Source organism: Castor canadensis, chromosome 4 (genome assembly GCF_047511655.1).
Source record: "Castor canadensis chromosome 4, mCasCan1.hap1v2, whole genome shotgun sequence".
Taxonomy (NCBI): Eukaryota; Metazoa; Chordata; class Mammalia; order Rodentia; family Castoridae; genus Castor; species Castor canadensis.
The window spans coordinates 123,259,271-123,278,552 of record NC_133389.1 but is presented as its reverse complement, the minus strand read 5'-3'; the positions used below and the strand labels follow the sequence as shown (position 1 = coordinate 123,278,552).

The following is a 19,282-nucleotide window of genomic DNA, read 5'->3' as shown; positions in this document are numbered from 1 at the left end:
AATGGAATTGTTTCCATATATTCCTTCTTTGCTCGTTGTTGGTGTATAGAAAAGATGATTCTTTTAGGTTGATTTTGTATCCTCCCACCTTACTGTAGCTGTTTATGGTGTCTCAGAGTTTTTGGGTAGAGTTTTTTGAGTCTTTAAGGTATAGGATCACATCACCTGCAAATAGGGATATTTTGACAGTTCCTTTGCCTATTTGTATTCCTTTTATTTCTTCTTGCCTAATTGCTCTGGGTAGGAATTCCTGGACTATGTTGAATAGGAGTGGGGATAGTGGGTACCTTATCTCATTCCTGATTTTAGGGGGATGGTTTCAGTTTAGAAAATCTATTGATAGGTATATTTCTCTTAGGAGAGAGGCACTTTGAAGATGGCTGAGAAAAGGCTAATGTGTGAATGTAAAAGGCTGTGTAGGAAAAAAATGTCCGTAGTTGGCACTGTAGGAAAGGAACTCTGAGGCAGAAAAGGTCTTCTAGGCAATGCCAGGAAGAAAAACCCACTTAGCCTCCAGAAGGGCTCAAAAGCTATTCTTCTAGAAATTAATTTTGTAGGGCCCCAGCTTTGGGCAGCAATATTGTCTTTCCTGGTTTTTTGGTTTGTTTTTGTTTTTTTATAGCTGCTTTAAAACTTTCATTCAAACTACATTACTTGTTTTACAGATTCCTCATTTTGAATGGAACTCTATGGCACTGTCAACAAAGGATGCTCGAATGAACTACTTGAGAGAACATATATTTGGAGAAGGCAAATCATGACTGTAGTTTTTATTTAAAATGAATTATTCTGAGGCTGTTTGAATGACTCAAGTGGAAGAGCTCCTGCCTAGCAAGCATGAGGCCCTGAGTTCAAACCCCAGTACCACCAAAAAAAAAAAAAGCAGGCTGTGGGTGTGGTTTAAGTGGTAGAACGCCTGCCCGGCAAGCACAACATCCTGATTTCAAACTCCAGTACTGTCTACAGCCATACCACCCTAAATGCGCCCGATCTCATCTGATCTCAGAAGCTAAGCAGGGTCAGGGCTGGTCAGTACTTGGATGGGAGGCCAAACTCCAGCACTGCAAAAATAAAATAAGTTATTCTAGCTTAAGCAGTACAGTGTCTGCCTAGTAATTACAAAACCCTGAATTCAAACCCCAGTGTGGCTTAAAAACAACAATGAAAAAGATTATGAATAAAATGAGTTATTCTAGTGTGCTACATTTAATTAAGTGACCTGACTCAATTAAAAAATAATAGGTGAGATTGAAAAAAAAAAATCCTGAAGAGGGAACATGCCTGGTGTATTTGAGAATTACAAGGGATCTATTGTGACTGGTGTAGAACAAGTGGATAGTGGGTTGAAAATATAATAAAAGGTAAGAGATAAGACATGAGTATGTACAACCTAGGTGACCGTTGTGAGTGTGACGAGAAGCCACTGGAGGTTTTTAAGCAAAGAATGATAGGAACTCACATTTTAAGTCCGTCATGCTGTCTACCCTGTTGAGAGAAACTGCACTGGAGCTTGTGAAAGCATGCAAGAAATAGATGGTGGCTTGAAGATAGTAGCAGTGGAGGTAATGAGAAGTGGTCAGATTTTTAAATGTATTTTGAAGGTAAAGGCAACAGAATTTGCTCACGGCAACAGAATTTGCTCACTAGTAGACATGTGATATAAGAGAAACAAGAATCAAGGGTAATTACAAATTTTTGTACTGGGCAACTAAAAGGATACTATTGTAATTAACTCAGATTGGGAAATCTATGAGAAGAGCAAGATGGGAGGTAGGCTGCAGTAAGGAGGATCATGAGTTTGTCTAAGGCATGTTGAGTTTGATCCTTTTTAAACATCTAAAGGAAAGTACCAAACAGTTCAAGAAATGAATTTGGAGATTAGTGGAGAGGTCCAGGCTCCAGATAGAAATCTGAATGTTGTCATTGGTATTAAATGCCACAAGACTTGATGAAATCACTTAAGATGTGATTAGAAAGAGTGTGGATGCAGAATTGATCTGTGGACCATGCTCTCAGGCACCCCAGCATTAAGAGATCAAGAAAAGGAACAGTAAAAGAGACTGAGCAGGGGTGGCCAATGGAGTAGGAGCAAAAGTTAGAAATACTGCCTAGAGAAATTATGCTTCCTAACACTTCAAGGAGGAAGAAGCGAACAGTTGCATCAAATACTGCTGGTGGGTCTGTTATGTTGAGATCTGGGAAATGTCCTAATTTAAATTTAATTAAATTTAGCACATGAGAGGACTGAGGCTTAGTGGCAGAGAGCCTGCACAGTATGCATGAGGCCCTCGATTCTATCCCCAGCTCCACCCTCCCCCTGTCCCCCAAGAAAAAATTCCTATATGAAAGTCATAGGTAATCTGAAAAGTAGTTCTGGTGAAGTGTGGTGGGTATGAAACCCTGACTGTTTCAAGAGAAAGTGGAAGGAGACACGAATTTTCCAAATGGAAGCAAAGAAATGGGGTGGTAACTCTAGTGGACCAACCTTGACCTGGTCTGATATTCACATGCTGAAGTTACAAAACATTTATAATGACTCAGTTATAAAGAATCTATGTGTGGTATAGTTGGGTAATATGTTTGTGCTCAGTGGCAATCCATAGTGTGCTGTCTTCAAGCTACTGCAGTCTGTGTGTACATGTGTTTGTGTGAGGGAGGTGGTATCATCTGAAACTTAGCTATCTTCTGACTCCTCTAAACTCACTTTGTCCCGTACTTGGTAGCCAGAGTGCCTTCTATTGTATAGTTTTAAAATTCATGTTCTGGCTAGAGGGTAGCTCAGTGGTAGAGTACTTGCTTAGCACAAGATCCTGGGGGCGAAAATGTGTTGGTGAATAATTTGCTTCATTGATGTTTGGCTTAGTCTTAGTGGAAGTCCATGTTTATTTACGTAAATATATATTTTACTTACTTATTAGATCAAAAATAGTTTAAAGTTAGGTTCAAGTTGTTGTACTTTTTTTTTTTTTTTGAGTCAGGGTCTTATTATATAGCCCAAGTTGGCCTGGTCTTGATTTTATGATCCTCCTACCTCAGCCTCCCTAGTGCTGGGATTACAGCTGAGTACAACCATACACATAACCCACATTTTTCTTAGAAGGAAAATTAAGCTTTTTCTGGTTTTTAATGTTTAATTAAAATTTTAGCATATAAATTATTAAAACCATTACATTCCAAAAATGAAAATGGTTCTTTTGAAATACTTTAAAATTAGTTTATAGCCAGTTTATACCAATTTAATCTCAACTTTTGGCACACGGAGAAGATGAGGGGTTTATCTAGCATTTTCTAGAGGCAAAGAATGACAAGCAGTCTTTTAGATTACAAACAAATTCCATGCTCTGATTTCATTCCATCTTTAGCACACTGCTACAGCTGGTTTTCTTGCATATCCTTTTCTTAAATTCTTAAGAAATTCTTAATTCACAGAAATTATATTTCTATATAGGATGTTAAATTTGACTTTCAAATTGGCCTGAAATAACAGAAATGCCATAGATTGTGAGGCTCAAGCAATAAACATTTATTTTTCACAGTTCCGGGAGTTGGAAAGTCCAAGATCAAGGCGCTAGTAGATTCTGTGTCTGATGCGAGCTTGCTTCTTTCTTGGTTCTTAGACCTCATGTTGCTGTATCCTCATCACATGGTAGAAGGGCTCCAGTACTCTCTGGGCCTCTCATAAGGACACTGATCCCAGTGTTCTACTCTTATGACCTCTGAAATGCATGTTTAAAATATCCAATGGCTTTCCAAGACTCAAGCCGCAATACTTAATAATTTTTGCAGAACCAAACTTCATAAAACCTTTCTTGAAAAGAAGAATCAAAATACTAAGCAAGTGAAAGATACCTCCTTGTAAACCATCCTCATGATATTCATTTACATTAACAGGTATACTAAGTTCTTAGTGTTTGATTATCCATTTACCTGAATGTATTCTATTTCTCATGTAAGTGAAAAGAGCTAAGCATGAATAAGTTAAAATATTTTACTGTGCAGCTTTTATAATAAAATAGACTGATGGCAGTTATAAGTTGTGTCTTTTGGATATAAATAATTGGAAGTCCAGTTATTATACACTTGAGGTACATGGAATTCTTATTTAAATGACCCTGGTGTGTCTTTGACTTACGTTACACATAATCTAACTCTCATGTACCGTATCTCTTACTTCCTTTTGCTAGCCTGCTTTATTGAAATAGTTTTTTCTTGAGAGCTGTTTGGAGGCTGTAGGAGGGGAGTGCAGGTACTCATATACCTTTGATGAAGAACAGCCCTCCCCTCTCAGGGAAGGTGGTCTTCTCTTTGACAGTTTTAGGAGAGACGCATTTGGAAGCGTGAGGGAGGAAGAGGACACCTGTCTGGCCAACGAGATCAGCTAAATCACCCTGGCAATCAGTAGGAAGACATGTTACAGCCACATCGCCCTCAAATGGTTTTATTTATATATCCCTGTGTTTCTGTTGATAATTTTTTACATCTAAACAACTGGGATTATTATAAACAAAAACATTTTTTGCACTGAAATATAACTGACATACCAGGACTGGGGGCGTGGCACAATTGGTAGAGCGCCTGCCTAGCAAGTGCAAGTCTGAGTTCAACCCCTATGACCGCCAAAAAAAAAAAAAAAGTTTAAGTTTATATACCATAAAATCCACCCTTTAAAGTGCATAATCCAGTGATTTTTAGTATGTCTATATAGCCATCACCTCTAATTCCAAACATTTTCATCTCCTCAAAGAAACACTGTATAAAGCATTATTTTTACAACTTAATGTCTACGTAAGTGAGCTTTCTTTCCCCCAAAGTAATCTCTAGGAGTAATCTCATCTCCTAAGTGTGCATCTTTTGGCACCATAATTTTCCCTACCCTATACCCCTTTTAAGTCTTTCGGAGATAGATACATAGTGCAGGCTGGCCAAACTAATGGTCCTCCTGCCTCAGCCTCTTGAGGTGTGTGCTGCCATTAAGTGTCTTTATAAGCATCTCCCGCTGTCCCTTTTCCTAAGTTTTATCTGTTGGAGAACTTTTAAGTTTCCTGTCTTGGGATTTGTTGATTGCTTACTCATAGTATAGTTCAGATTAGCATTTTTCTTTATTTTCTTGAGACAGGTCTCACCATGTAGCCCAGGATGACCTCAAATTCACTTTGTAGTCCAGGCTGGCCTTAAACTTGTGGTCTTTCTGCCTTAGCTTCTCAAATTCTGGGATTACAGGCATGAACTACTGTGCCCAGATCAGTGTTCTTCTGTTAGGTTTGGTTTTTTTTGTTTTGTTTTTGGGGGTGGTGGTAGTACTGGAGTTTGAACTCAGGGCCTCATGTTTGCTAGGTAGGTGCTCTACCACTTGAGCACTCCGCCAGCAGATCAGTATTTTTCAATGCAGAAAAGTAATCATGATTCTACATCAGAGATACAAAATAAAAATTTTTGTTGAACATATTTCCTTTGTGTTTTGTTCTATGGTACTGGGGGTTTAACTCAGGGCCACACACATACTAGGCAGGTGCTCTCCCAGTTGAGTCACTGTGCCAGCCCTTTTTGCACTGGTCATTTTTCTCTGGGCCAACCTAGACTTCAGTCCTCCTATTTGTATTTCTCTGCATAGCTAGGATGACAGGCATGTGCCACCACACCCAGCCATTGGTTGAGATAGGGTCTCTGACTTTTTTGTTCAGGCTGGCCTCCAACTGCAGTCCTTCCAATCTCCACCTCTCGATTAGATAGGATTATAGGTTTGAGCCACTCTTCCCAGCCTGTTACCTTATTTATGATAGGGAAAATAAAGCTGTATGAATGCATAGCTGCTCTTTATGTAGCTGCTTGATAAGTAATAATGGAATGCTCCAAATTAGTCCCAAATCAGATTTCTCAGAAAATAGCATGACAGGATAGAAGTCAAATACATGAGCTATGTGAGACCCATATGTGGATGTTTGGCTAGGGTAAAAGTGATGAATAGTTGGTGACTTGCATAGGTTGAATTTGGCTACAGACAGAGGAATCAACTTACTATCTATACTAAGAAGAATCAGTGAGTGTAGTGCCATTTTATGGAGAACATAGCTGAAATCCAAATCAATGATTATATGCCCTCTCCATATCATACTCTGCCCCAGAAGGTTAAAGAATTTATCTATTTCCTTATGATGCTCCCCATCCTGCTACAGCTGCTGTAGTTAATGGCACGAAGACTATGATTTACTGGTCTTAAAAAATCAAAAATTAAAATTTAATTTGGAAATCACAAATAATATGCCAGTGTCGCAAAAAAGAATGGAGAAAAAAATAAGGCCATTTGGGTTTGACTACTTTTACTTAGAGACTTTGCTCTTCAAAAGAGCTTCGTTCATTAACACTCCTTAAATAGCATTTCCAAATCATCTTACGACATGTAATCTTTAATATAGGTCACAGGATTCCTGTCATAGCTTAAAGCATGAGGAAAGGTTTTGATAGCCTAAACATTTTAAAATGTGGATATATGCATTTCATTTATAATAGAAAACAAGTTGTAATGGTACTATAACGATACAAGGGATTAATGATTCAAATTGAGGAACCTCCTTTACATTTCTTTGAGTGAGACAGATTAACACAAGAAATAATTTGTCCAACTGAATATTAAATTTCTTATTAGAAAATGGTTTTAAACTCAGAGTTACACTGAAGAGTCAGTGACTGAAGTTTTAATACTCTGTCCACCTTGTAAGACATTAATTTACTGAATAATTTCTATGTGAATCTCTGTACAGGCTTTCTAAAAATCATGAAAGCCTTGTTATCCAAACAAACCACCTTTCTATTACATTTTGTCACCTGATTTACAGTTTAGACAGTTTGAAGAGATTTAAACGTGTTGCTAGGCAACTAGCTCCAGAAGCATAACGTATTTCCTTCAACATCCCAGCCCATTCTTTTTTATCATCTTCATACCTGATGGAAGAACAACAAAACAAGCAGTTTTTAAACAGTTCTATAGGTTTCCTTGTGTTCAGCATACAAATATGGATCTTTGAAAAATATCCTTATCCAGAGGAGCTGGTAGAATAACATTTGAATTCCTTTCAAAGTATGCATTCTCTGAATGAGCATATACAAACTTTGCCACAGTATTTAATCTAGATGCCTAGGAGTTTCAACCTTCTCAGAATCAGACCGTCCAGAGAAGAGTATTAGCTAAACAGTTAATCATTCACCTTTGGACCTATAAAAGATAGCTGGTTTCATGAGTCAAAGTAAGCAAGCTCTTTCTTAAGAGGAAGAGCAGGGACTGTTAGTACCCTTAATTATGATTTCAACTGTTCCCACACACTAGTGCCTAATGTGGCATCTGATACACAGTGGTCACTCTGAAAATGTATTCCCCTTTCTTGGTGTTTAGGGCTACTCTTAGACTTGGCACGTGACTTCAGTTAAGGACTGGTCTTCATCTCTGAGTATTCAAGATAATAAAGATACAACATGAATTCCCTTGAAATGTGTGCCCAATATATGTCCTCTGCCTGGTGCATGGAATGCTGTATTTGTGAGAAAATCTTGAATACTGCCTTCTCTCTGAAGCCTTTCTCACCTTTCTCAAGCAGAGGTTATTCCTTGCTTCATTTCCCACATAGTCTGTTATATGGTATTATAGAAATTATCATTCTGTTTAAAATTTTCTTCCTGTGTCTGCATGCTCAACAAGCCTAAAAGTATTTAAGGACACTTTAGTATCATCTCTGTTCTAAAAGTTACCAACTCTTGGCATATAGGAAGAACGAGGACTACCCTCAGGCTTAGTGGTCTGCCTTTACTGACCAGGTATAAGTGGTACTCTTTCAAAGCTCTACCTATGAACTTAAATGTGCAAGCAAACCAACTGGAAATTTGTTAAAATGCAGGTTCTAATTCAGTAGATCTGAGGTGGGGCCTGAGATTCTGTATTTTTGAGGCAGGGTCTTGCTGTGTAGCCCACTAACCCAGGCTGACTTGAGACTCGATACGTAGCCCACGCTGGACTCAAACTGTCTGTCTTCCTGTCTCTGCTTCCCAAGTGTTGGGATTACAGGTGTGTACCAGCATGTTCTGCACTTTTAAGCAGCTCCTGGGGGATGCCAATGATACTGCTGTTCTACAGACTTTGAGTTGCAAGGCCCTGGACAAGCTGGTAACAGACCAGGTAAAGGCATCCAGCCTTGTAAGTGGGTGCTGGCCTTTAAGCTGACAGGAAAGCATGAGTGTGGCAGTTTCTGGTGAGTATGCAGCATGAGCTCACTTATGTTCACTTTGGGCACCTGAGATCTAACTTCTTGAAAGCTGATAAGCAAGTACAGTGCATGGCCTGAGATAGCAGGGACCACTGCGCAGACACATGTAGTATCCTCATGGACATCTTGGTGACAGGATATCTACATACCATGTGCTCTGCCCACACCATGTGCCATACTGCATAACTTAAACTCCTGCTCCTGAGACCTCCTGAACCTTGCAAAATGTGTTCCCTGCCCCTTTTTAAAAAACATTAAAACTAAAATAGTTCAATTGAATAACAATTCCAAGCGTCACCCTTGGGAGAATTGCCCCATACCTATCTGGGAGGTAAAATGGATTGCTACTTTCACTTTTTTCTTTTTAAAAAGGTCTTTGTCAACTGAATCCTCAACTGGAAAAATAAATTTGATTCAAAATGGATTTAATGAATTCATGGAAAACTCAAGAGGTTAAATGTTTCTTCAGAGCTGTGTTTTCTTAGGAAATAAACTAGTCTCTAGTGGAAAATAAACTATTCTTTCCTCTACCGAATCCTTGGAGCATTGCATTTATAGGGCTGAAATGGAGCTTAAACAGTTCAGCCTTCAATTTTACAGGTAGAGAAACAAGCCCAGATAAGTTCTTTCCCAGGCTTACAGATAATTAGCAGCAGTACTTAAGCAAGTAAGTATATGTGCAAAAGTTTAATTAGGCTTGAAACATTTAGTCTGTTATCAAGAACTAGTTTCCCTGTTGGCAAAGTCTGGCTTATTATTGACTACAAAATTATCGTTATCTGATTTAATATTTGGTTCCAAAAGTTGGAGTAAGGAGAACTTACTTCCATATGTCATTGACTTCGGTGGGTGCAAACTCTTTAGATTCCAGCTGAATCATAGCAAAGCCACCAATGGCATAGAGGGACCCAGCCAGGCTGACCAAGCTGATGGAGCTTCTTTCTTGGGGAAATTCGGTCATTACTTCCCACCTGTGTATTTTATTGAAAATATAGTTAGTGTGCAACTTAAATAAATGCTAAATGTATCTACTGAACAATTACAGGAAATTACAATTTAAAATTCAAGCAGTCAAAATTCATACATAATCATCAACATTTTGGTGTAATTTTGTCATTTTAAAAGAATAAATATAAGCATTCACAGATATGTGTGAAACTAAGAACACAAAGTATTCACAATTTTGTGTGCAGGTGCCTTTTTTATTGTGTGGTACTGGGGTTTGAACTCAGGGTTTTGAGCTTGCAGAGCAGGCACTCTACTGCTTGAGTCACCTCTCCAGTTTATTTTTGCTCTGGTTATTTTTTTGAGGTTGTGTCTTGCAAACTGTTTGTCTCGGCTGGCCTTGAGTGGAGATCCTCCCGATCTCTTAGCCTCCCAAGTCACTAGGATTACAGGCGTGAGCCACTGGTGCCTGGCTATGTGCAGAGCCGTTGAGCGTCTTGCATCATGTTTACCCACATTACACAGCCTTCACGAGTGTCGACTGCTTTGCCTTGCACACACTAGACGGGTGCACTGCCACTGAGCTATATCCCAAGTCCCAGGAACATAATGTTAGTGATCATGAAAGTTCTTTGTGACTTTCAGATATCAAAGTCTGTTTTGTAATCAAGCATATATGGTTTCCTAAGAAAAGGAATAACAGTACTCCAATTTTTCTTCATCATTAAACTAGGAATATAAAAACTATGTACTCATCCAGAGGTGTGACTCAAAAACTTTAACAAGACTGTTTTCATATAAAGAAAATCTTTTGGGCTGGCGGAGTGGCACTGGTGGTACAGTGCCTGCCTAGCAAGCTCAAGGCCCTGAATTCAAACCCCAGGTATTCAAGTGTCTTTTCACATTAAGTCAACAAAAGCTTAAAGATGATAAATTTAAGAAAAATTACAGAGTACGAAGGAATAAGCATGCATATTTTACAAATGCCAGTCATTAACAAGTAAAGATCTTTTAATCCTTAAAGAAACTACATACTCCAAATCAAACAACCATTAAGATGTAAACCATCCGTTTACACATACACTATTACTCAGAGGTGCTATCTTTGCATGACTAAATAAATTTAATAACTAAGAACACAGTTCATGCCAACATTAACTTGATGGCTGTGTGTTCCAAATTACCAACACTTTAGATCTCCAAAAAGGAGTTTTACACCCAGTAGCAGCAGAAGAAACCCAGGTGAAAATACTTCCTCTTTAATCTATGCCTTGCTGCCTTTCCTTCCCCATGTCTTAATTAGAAAGCTTAATTTCTAGCCACATGTTCAGTGATTCATATGTTGTAGCAAAGCAACTCACTTATTGGTTTTGAGGTCAAAAGCTTCAACTGAAGCTGAAAGACCATCCTCAGTGACTCCTCCTGCAATCACAATTTTGCCTTTATGGACAGCCACTCCAAACATGGAACGTGGGGTTTTCATTGGAGCCAGATCTTTCCAGTCTCCTTTCTTGGGGTTGTAGATGAACACTCTGTTTGTACACTTTCTGTAAGCATAGAAGGCAATGAATGTTCCTTTTAGAATCTTTTTTAAAAGCAACTTCATTTATAATTTGGCTCTGCTTCTCATTATGATGTAATGCTTCATTTAAAAAAAATCTGGGAATATACATTAGACAACTAGTGACATGGGCTGATGAGCCGTGGAGTTTTGAGGGCTAAGCCACAAAACTTGGATTCACTGAAATTATCCTCTGTGTGTTCCTTAAAGTTATCGTACTTGAGTAATGGGACTTCAGAAATCTCAATAATAACTAAATAACTGACACCAAAAAAACAGACAAAACTCCACCCAAACTTCTTCTGAGGGTAATGTTTTTCCCTTATGGAGGAGCAGCTATCTGGAGTAGAGCATTTCCTGTAGTATTTGACTATAGGTATCACTGGAAAGCTTCTTGGTAAGCGCATGATACAAATCGTATTCTTTGAATTCACTGCTGTTCATGCATTTTCAACCCTTACTTTTATTTAAAAAAACTCCCTGTGGATAGGGATCCAACCCAGGACCTTGCACATGCTAGACAAATACTCTTCCAGGGAACTACATCCCTCACCCCAGCCCTTACTTTCAGATGATTCCCTTCACAGTTCTTGACTTTGACATTTGTTAAGCAGTGTTGTCTAAGTAATCATATTCGTAAGATTCATACATTCTCACAAGACCTGTACACTTATTACCACCATCTCAATTGCCTAGTTCCCAATGCTATTCAAGGGAAACAATTTAAATCATCTGGCAGACTTCCAATGTTTCCAAAGCCAGAACTTACTTAACAGAGATTTTTTCATTCTATTTCTTCTGGGAATAAATGCCACTGGGTGGGTTATTTGTTTTGTTTTGAGATAGAGTATTGCTGTGTAGCCTGGGCTGACTTCAGACTTGATATGAAGCCAGGCTGGCCTCAAACTCTCAATCCTTCCGCTTCCCAAATGCTAGGATTACAAGAGAGCACCACCATACCCTGCTACTTTCCTTTAAATATTCATTTGATGCAAATAGCAAGAATTAAGGAGGATATAAAAATTTCAAAATATTACCTTTGACGATGGAGAGATCATATAAAATTATTGCTTTAAATCATATTTTCTATGCTATATTTATCATTTTAATTGAATAATAACCATTAATTATTAACTCCAGAATATAGAGTTCCTTACTTTTTAACACATTTCCATATTTGACTTCCCCTTCTTGCTGTGCCCCTGCAATTCTTGTTGTTTGAGATGGGGTCTTACTATATGGCCCAGGCCAATCTTGAACTTTGGGGCTCAAATGATCTTTGCACCTCAGCATCCCAAATAGCTGGGAGTATGGGCACGTACCACTGTACCTGGTTACGCCCTTACAATTTGTTAGTTTGGTTCCTTTTCCAGGAGTGGCCATCTGGATTAATTAAAAACCTGGACAAATTATTATAAGCCAAATCAAGTAAGTTATCAGGGGAAGGAAGTAAATCCCTTTCAAAAGTATTTTAGTAGTGTGTGTTAACTGTACAAAATAATGGATTTCATTATGGGGGAATTCTCACAATGTAAACTAAAAATGTTCATTTAACCATAACAGTTCTAGCTTCACTGACTGACGCAGCTCTCTAAACTCATGTCTCCTCCGTCTGAGCTATAAGATCTCCTTCCTAATTACCTGTCCCCTGAGAAGTGACATATATGAAACTTCATTCTGGTTTTCTCAGAAAAGGCTAGACCCACCAGGAGACTTTGGAGCATCTGTCCTTTTTAAGTGGTGCCTGTTTTGAAAAGCTGTTAAATATTTTGAACGCTACTTCTCTCAGGGAGTGACATGTTGATGAAATCATTGTCTTCTTTCTAATTACCATGCTTTTCAGTTTCAAATTGAACTATCTGAATTCCCGCTTATGAATATAAAGTAAAAATCCACAATATTTTCTATGCACCACTGTTTTCATAGATATATTTTAAATACTACGTTAAATACATTCAAAATTTTATCTACTTATGGTTAATTGAATATGAAAGCCAATGGTTTTAATGTAGCAAAACATGATTATAAGCCAGGCTTGGTGGCACAAGTCTGTAATCCCAGCATTCAGAAGGCTAAGTAAGGTGGGAGGATTGTGAGTTTGGGGCTATCCTAGGCTACATAAATCAGCTAAATAAAAAACTTGACTATGCTCCTAGATGCTAGACTGATGTATTATGCTCATCGTAACGGTATGCTAGGTATCTACATATTTACTTTAGCAACTTTTAAACTTTATTGTTTTCCTTCAGAAAAAAATATATATCCTCCAATAAGTTTTCAAATTTTTATTTTGAAATCATATCTCCAAGGATGATAACCAAGTCCCATTTCTGGATATAGATTCAAATGAAAAGAGGAAGAAACCATTGTACTAAAAATTCATTTGGCTATAAATCAAAAGGAAATTTCAGGGCACTTACTTGTCGTCTGTCTTTCCGCCTAGGCAATATATCATCCCATTATGTGAAATCACATTATGGCCATAGACTTTGATAGGAAGATTTTTTACTTCATTCCATTTTGCAGCCCTAAAATGAGATGACAGAATTTATGCTTTCAGTAGATGTGGATTTGCTGTAGGCATACCCAAATGCTTAGGAAACAGGAATGTCATGCCAACTTACACAGGATCATAGCACAGGACTGAATCCAGCGAAGCCTCTGTTTGAAGATCTTTGCCTGCAACTACATATATTTTGTCATCTACGTCTCCCAGACCAAAGAGACACCTGGCTGAAGGTAGAGGTGGAAGTCCAACCCACTCAGATGCTATGTTATCAAGCTGAAAAAAATACATGAGGAACTGTGAAGCATGGTAGAAAAGTTATAGGTGTTCCAAAAAAGTATGCTATATTTTATGTGCAGTTTAAAGTTCATTGAGATAGTCAAAGATCTCATAAGTAAAAGCTATCAATCCCAAAGTATCATAGTCTAGCCCACCAAAATAAAGTACCAAAAATTTCAAGATTTCAAGAAAGCAAAAAGAATAAAATAGAATCAGCAGAGGTTAGTGAGAATGGTGAGATTTCTTATCAGATTTTCTTCCCATGGTGCCTTATTCAGCTTTGAAACAAGGACTCTTAATACTTTCAGGACACTGGAAAAAGACAGGTTGTCACAGCAGAGAGGGTCATAGTATGTGAATGACCCCTGAATGCTATATTTAACATGCTCCCCAGGCCAGCAACCTAGACAGCTGGACCTGTCACTCAGCCCAGACAACTGGGAGGTTAGGCAATGCCATTTTTCATTCTTTTAAGCATTTTTAGGTTCCCCATGTTTTGCTTTATTACTTCTGAAACAGGCAGATATTAATGTCTGTCTCCTAGTCTTTTGGGGAGCCATCTTTTTTGGATTTAGATAGTAAGAAGTAACTTGGCTTGTTTTTTATGTTGTCTACAATGCCCCTGCCAGTGCCCATGCTCCAGGGTGGATGGTTCTGGTGTGACTGGCATCCATTTCAGCACTTACTATTTGTAATCTTAAGGTTTTTTACTTTGCATTTTAAGACATCAAGGCACAAGAAAACTTTTCTGAGGAAGGGCAGCTTTAGACATGTTCTTTCTGGTGCCACTTCTGGGTAGCAGAAGAAAAATGTGTAAAACAGATTCATCGGATACTAAGCATAGCTGTGAATAGAATAGGCTGTTGGATAGGGAAGGGCATCTGTGGAAGCTTCTTTATATATGGTATCGTACCCCAATTAAATAAAGCACGAAAACCAGAAGACCTAACATGAGGTTTAATCCCTGCATGTGTGTTGCTAGCTCTGCATTCATTAATTTCCACAACTAGGTTGTGATCCCTAAGGTTTTTGTTTTTGAAAAAAATGCCTGAGGGCTCAGTTTGCACACTGTACTGTACTGTCTACCTTCTCATATTACCCTTATGTGGACATTCTATAGCAGATGGAATGGTAGATTGTTGGTCAGTTCTTACAGATGAGCTATCAATACTCTGTTTTCTCTTCAGATCATGAGAGTCTCTCACTGTTTGCTAAAGATGAGATATCAAGCTTTCTAACCTCTCTAGGTCTTTACTTTCCTCATTGTAAAAATTAGAGTTTGGACCTAGATTTCTTCAAGACTTGGTGCTGTCCAAAATTTGATGAATCTATTAATTTTATGGGGGGGAGGAGAGAAATAAAACTCTCTTATTAAGGCAAAAAATTCTTGGAGTCTATACAATCAAATGCTAAATTACTCCTAAATTAATACATTTTAAGCACATATAATCAGGCAGAAAAATTCTCATGCAGACATTTGACAGCTGCAACCCTTTTTTATGGCCAGATGTTTTAATCCTGGTATCTTATTTTACCATTTTTGCCTTTTTAAAGTGTCAAGGCATCGGTAGTGACAGGGAGTTGACTTTCCAACTTTGTATGACTATTTTGGTAGCTTTAAAGAACATCAAGCAGGTTTCTTGAGTAAGAAAAACAAAGCCATGTCAGGAAAGTAAGGATGGGAATAGGATAGAAGGGAATAAAGATAAAGGTTAAACCGAACATTTGAAAGGGACTGTGTTGTGAATTTATTTTTTTATTTGGTGCTGGGGAATCAAACCCAGAGCCTTGTGTGTGTTGGGCTGAGCACACACTCTACCACTTAGCATCACAACCAGCCCTGTATTCAATAAGCTAAATATGAAATGGAGGTATAGGTGTTTGGGGGAGTTATTCTATTGGCTATTCCTTAGATCTGTATTTTATCTGTATCTATCTGTCCATCTATCTATGTTTGTATTTTGATATTTTTACTTCCTAGATATATTTTTAGTGTTTTCAGTGTATTTGTCCTTTCTGAAATTAATATGAATTTTAAATTAGGGACTGGAGGTGTGGCTCAAGCACTAGAATGCCTGCTAAGTGCTAAGCCTTGAATTTGAACCCCAGTCTCACAAAAAAAAAAAAAAGTGTTTAGGAAACTCTGGCCCACATTCAAATACTTGCAACATTTTTCACTAGAGTTTTGAAAATTAAGAAACATGACTAATATGTACGGTATTGTGACTTTTTTAACATTAGAAAAAGTTGATTGAAGGTAGTATTTTGTGAATGCGCAGTATGTCATGTACTTTGAGAGCATACTCTGACTGTGGTATGACATTCTACACTTGCTTATCTTTGGCCTTTTCAAGTCAAGTGCCGGTAAATCCCAGGCCATGATTAGCTATGACCTAAACACACTCTTTTGGGCCAGCTGTAATCTACAGAGTATTGGCACTGACATTACTGGAGATAAAGGTGAAGCCACAGATTCCTTCACAGGCTGGTAAGCCATAATGCATTGATAAAACGGAACAAAGTCCCTTGAAACACACAAAGTGTCCATTAGGTTAGGAAGACTTGTTTTCCTGGAAACAGGAAAAAAAAAATGTTTTACAGGACGGGTTACTGAGTTATAATAATGGCTAACTGTAACTCTGATCCAAATATATGTGTTAATATAAGCATAACCTCCTAAATAAAATTAATTCAAATTAGTGACATTTGTGAACAGTTTTTTTCTACATAATCCAAAGTGTGTAGAATATGTACACAAGTCATTTCTCATTTCAACAAAATTATATTTTAGATAGTAACTATACATAAAGATGAAATGCTATATCCAAGAACTTCAAGCTCAAGGAAAAAAGGAAACTTGGAAGAGAGTAGAAAACCTGACCAATTACTACTCCTTTATAATGTGTAAAGTACTTTGATATAAGGAAATGATTTCTTTACGGAACAACATTTATATTTCAGGTAAGAGTTTTTAGTAAAGTACTGGGCTTTGAAGGATTACAAATCACCATCAAGTATAAACATAACATTTTGGGTAAAAAAAGTGTAAAGAAAATCTTAAGTTGTAATTTAAAAATTGTTACCTACACTTCACCATACTTCCTGTTAAATACTAACAGACAAATTAAATATTTCTGTCCACCCTCTAAAGTCATAAAAGTACAGGGATTGCAGTAAGACATCAATTAGAATAAAATGCAAGAAGCCTAGATAGCTCATCTAGCTACCTGGATGGCAAATAACAGCCTCCTCTATGTCTCTATCTAAAAATCGTCCATCTTACCTGGAAAAAGTACGACTGTAGAGGTTGATCCTTATTTTCTTCATCCACATAGAGTCCTCCTACCACATATACCTGGTTTTGTTGGGTAACGATGCTGGAATGATTTCTGGGGATCTGCTCCGCCAGTGCAGTAAGGTAGCATTCATTCTCTGTGGGATCATAAGCCACTGCAGCTGTGTCATTCACCAAGAGGATAAGGTCTTTGACAAACATTCCATGCCTGGGAATGTCATTCAGGTAACCAGGAAGTAAGTCTTCATCACCCACATCGCCATTCACCTCACCAGTCCCAGTCTTCTGTGCATTTTTGCTAGGTTCTGGGAGTTTGCCTGCGAATGCATCTTTTAGAATCTTGATTTTTTTCTGAAGTTCTGGGTTGCTTTTAATCATGTCATCTTTCTCAACATGATCTTTAAAATATTTTTCTGTCATAAGTCGAAAACGGATACAATCAAACACTTCACTAAGATTTTTAACCCTGTTTTCTCTGTCTGTTCGCACCCATTTCATCACTGCCTCAAATACTACTTCTTCCTTTTCTACGTTTAGACTGTCATTTGAAATGACTGACATCAGTTCCTGTGGAGACAGTTGCATGAAGTCCTCTTCCTTACAAATCTGCACGAAGCGATCAGACACAAACTCCCGGGCAGAAAGGGCGAGTCTGGGACAGTCAAGAAGAAGTCCTAATCTCAGGATGGCTAGACAGTTACCAGGAGCAAGCCTTTTCTGAAGATAGGAAACACAGACGGTGAACACCGAAGGGATCTGAAAGCGGCTAGCCAAGGCAAAAATATCTTGCACGTTTCCATCATTGAGGTCAATAGTGGCAGAGTACAGGTATTTGATGATTAAATCAAGTATAGCAGGATCCACATTATCTAGTACTACCTCCTTCTTTTTTTCCTCATCAATTTCAGATAAAAAATACTCACGGAAGTAAGGACTACAAGCTGACAAAATCAATCTGTGGCAAGGAAGACTTTTGTCACCTGCTTTTAGGGTGCAATCGATGAATTTTTTCTCATCCAGGAGATCTTTTAGACCGTCCTGAAGAAGGGTGGATTGGTAAAGCTGCAGTTCCTCTGCAAGTTCCCGCTGGGAATCCATTTTGTGACAAACCTGGGTAAGGAAGGGGACACTGAGGGCCTTAGCTCCTTGCAGCACACAGGTCTAGCTGTAAAAAGGCAGATCAGTGTGCTTTGCCCAGCTTGAAGCCTTTGCAACTTAATCCCACCGGCTAAATATAGATGCCAACTCTTAACAACGGGAATTTAGGAGAGCTACTTTGGAAAGAAGAGTTGTTCTTGCAGCTGTTATAGATTGAAAGTAACAACTGGAACTTTTAGTCACTAAGGAAACAGCTAAGAACAAGGCATTTAGGTGAAGTAGACAGCTTTAAAATTCATAAAGCATTAGAAGATATACTAATAAGACTACCACAAGAAAATGTTTACCAAACCAACAGGAAAATGAATCATAAAAATGAGTCACTCCTCTAAAAGTGGCCTAGTGGCAAGCTGCTTGGCTCTCTGAATTAATGATGAAAAGGTCAAGAACATGAGGCGAGTCCATTTGAATTCTTGTAAGAGAGATCCTCTTTCCAACAATTGTTATTGCGAATTTTTTATTTTCTACTCAAAATGGTGGGATATAGATTTTTATTTTAGAAGTAGGAAATTTAAAGATGTTTACTTGTGCATTATAATTATAGTTTTATAAAAACCTTTGAAATGGTACCTCCATCACAACTGAAATAACAAATGCAGAGAAACTAATTTTCTAAGACATTCTAAATTATCTTTGATCTTAAGTGAGGAAACTAAAATTAGTATTGAATTAAGTTATAAAATTATTTAATTTATTTCCACCATGCTTTGGTGTACCAAGGATTTGATAATAATAAGGAAATGAGGGCTCAAGTGGTAGAGTGCCTGCCTAGCAAGTGTGAAGCCCTGAGTTCAATCCCCAGTACTGCCAAACACAAGAAAAGGCGGCAAAATTTTAAAAGAAATACTGAAGACTAGAGAAAAAAAAGTCAATGTTAGGGAAAGAGAAGACCCATACACATATAAATATGATCACTGTAGATACTTTGTAATTTTAAGATAATTTGAAAATTATCTTTCATTAAATAAAAAGTTAAAAAATAGAACAGATGTAACAGTCATGATAAAGTGCTACATCACCTGTAATAATTTGGAAATCAGGCTTTATTTAAAAGAAAACACACACATATACCTATGTGGAATCATACTGTTTTAAGTTGTTAATTATCATAGAATCATGTTAATTCTGGAATTCAGAAGTCATGATCTGAAAGAATTCTTTGCTTTTATATAGATGGTGTCATATATTTCTTCATGAAACACTATTTCATAATCATATTCTGAACTCAGTAGGGCTACAGAAATACTGTAATTTCAAAGGTTGGTTTTTTTTTTTTTCCTTTTTCT

The 19,282-nt window shown here is 37.8% G+C and overlaps 2 protein-coding genes across 4 annotated transcripts in view; one reads left to right on the top strand and one right to left on the bottom strand.

The window, feature by feature from the left end:
- Nucleotides 1-5,499, top strand: part of Fastkd1 (FAST kinase domains 1) — a 45,523-nt gene extending 40,024 nt beyond the window's left edge. For all 3 annotated transcript variants that reach the window (XM_074071049.1, XM_074071050.1, XM_020167971.2), the window contains one exon: nucleotides 666-5,499. In XM_074071049.1, the coding sequence (XP_073927150.1) occupies nucleotides 666-761 (96 nt within the window). In that variant the 3' untranslated portion in view covers nucleotides 762-5,499. The remainder of the gene's footprint in view (nucleotides 1-665) is intronic.
- An 801-nt stretch (nucleotides 5,500-6,300) lies between these two features.
- On the bottom strand, nucleotides 6,301-18,174 carry Klhl41 (kelch like family member 41). The gene is made up of 6 exons (XM_020167970.2): nucleotides 16,827-18,174; nucleotides 13,383-13,540; nucleotides 13,179-13,286; nucleotides 10,559-10,744; nucleotides 9,077-9,223; nucleotides 6,301-6,939 (listed from the first exon to the last, which is right to left on the bottom strand). The coding sequence occupies exons 1-6, from the start codon at nucleotides 17,934-17,936 to the stop codon at nucleotides 6,828-6,830; spliced, it is 1,821 nt and encodes a 606-aa protein (XP_020023559.2). The 5' UTR covers nucleotides 17,937-18,174; the 3' UTR covers nucleotides 6,301-6,827.
- Nucleotides 18,175-19,282: the final 1,108 nt, after the last annotated feature.

Coding starts and splice junctions, on each gene's coding strand:
- Klhl41 (XM_020167970.2), bottom strand. CDS start 17,936: ATGGATTCCCAGCGGGAACTTGCAGAGGAACTGCAGCTTTACCAATCC. Junction 10,745..13,178: donor GGCGGAAAGACAGACGACAA/GTAAGTGCCCTG, acceptor CTATGCTTACAG/AAAGTGTACAAACAGAGTGT. Junction 9,224..10,558: donor TTTGACCTCAAAACCAATAA/GTGAGTTGCTTT, acceptor TAAAATACACAG/GTGGGAAGTAATGACCGAAT.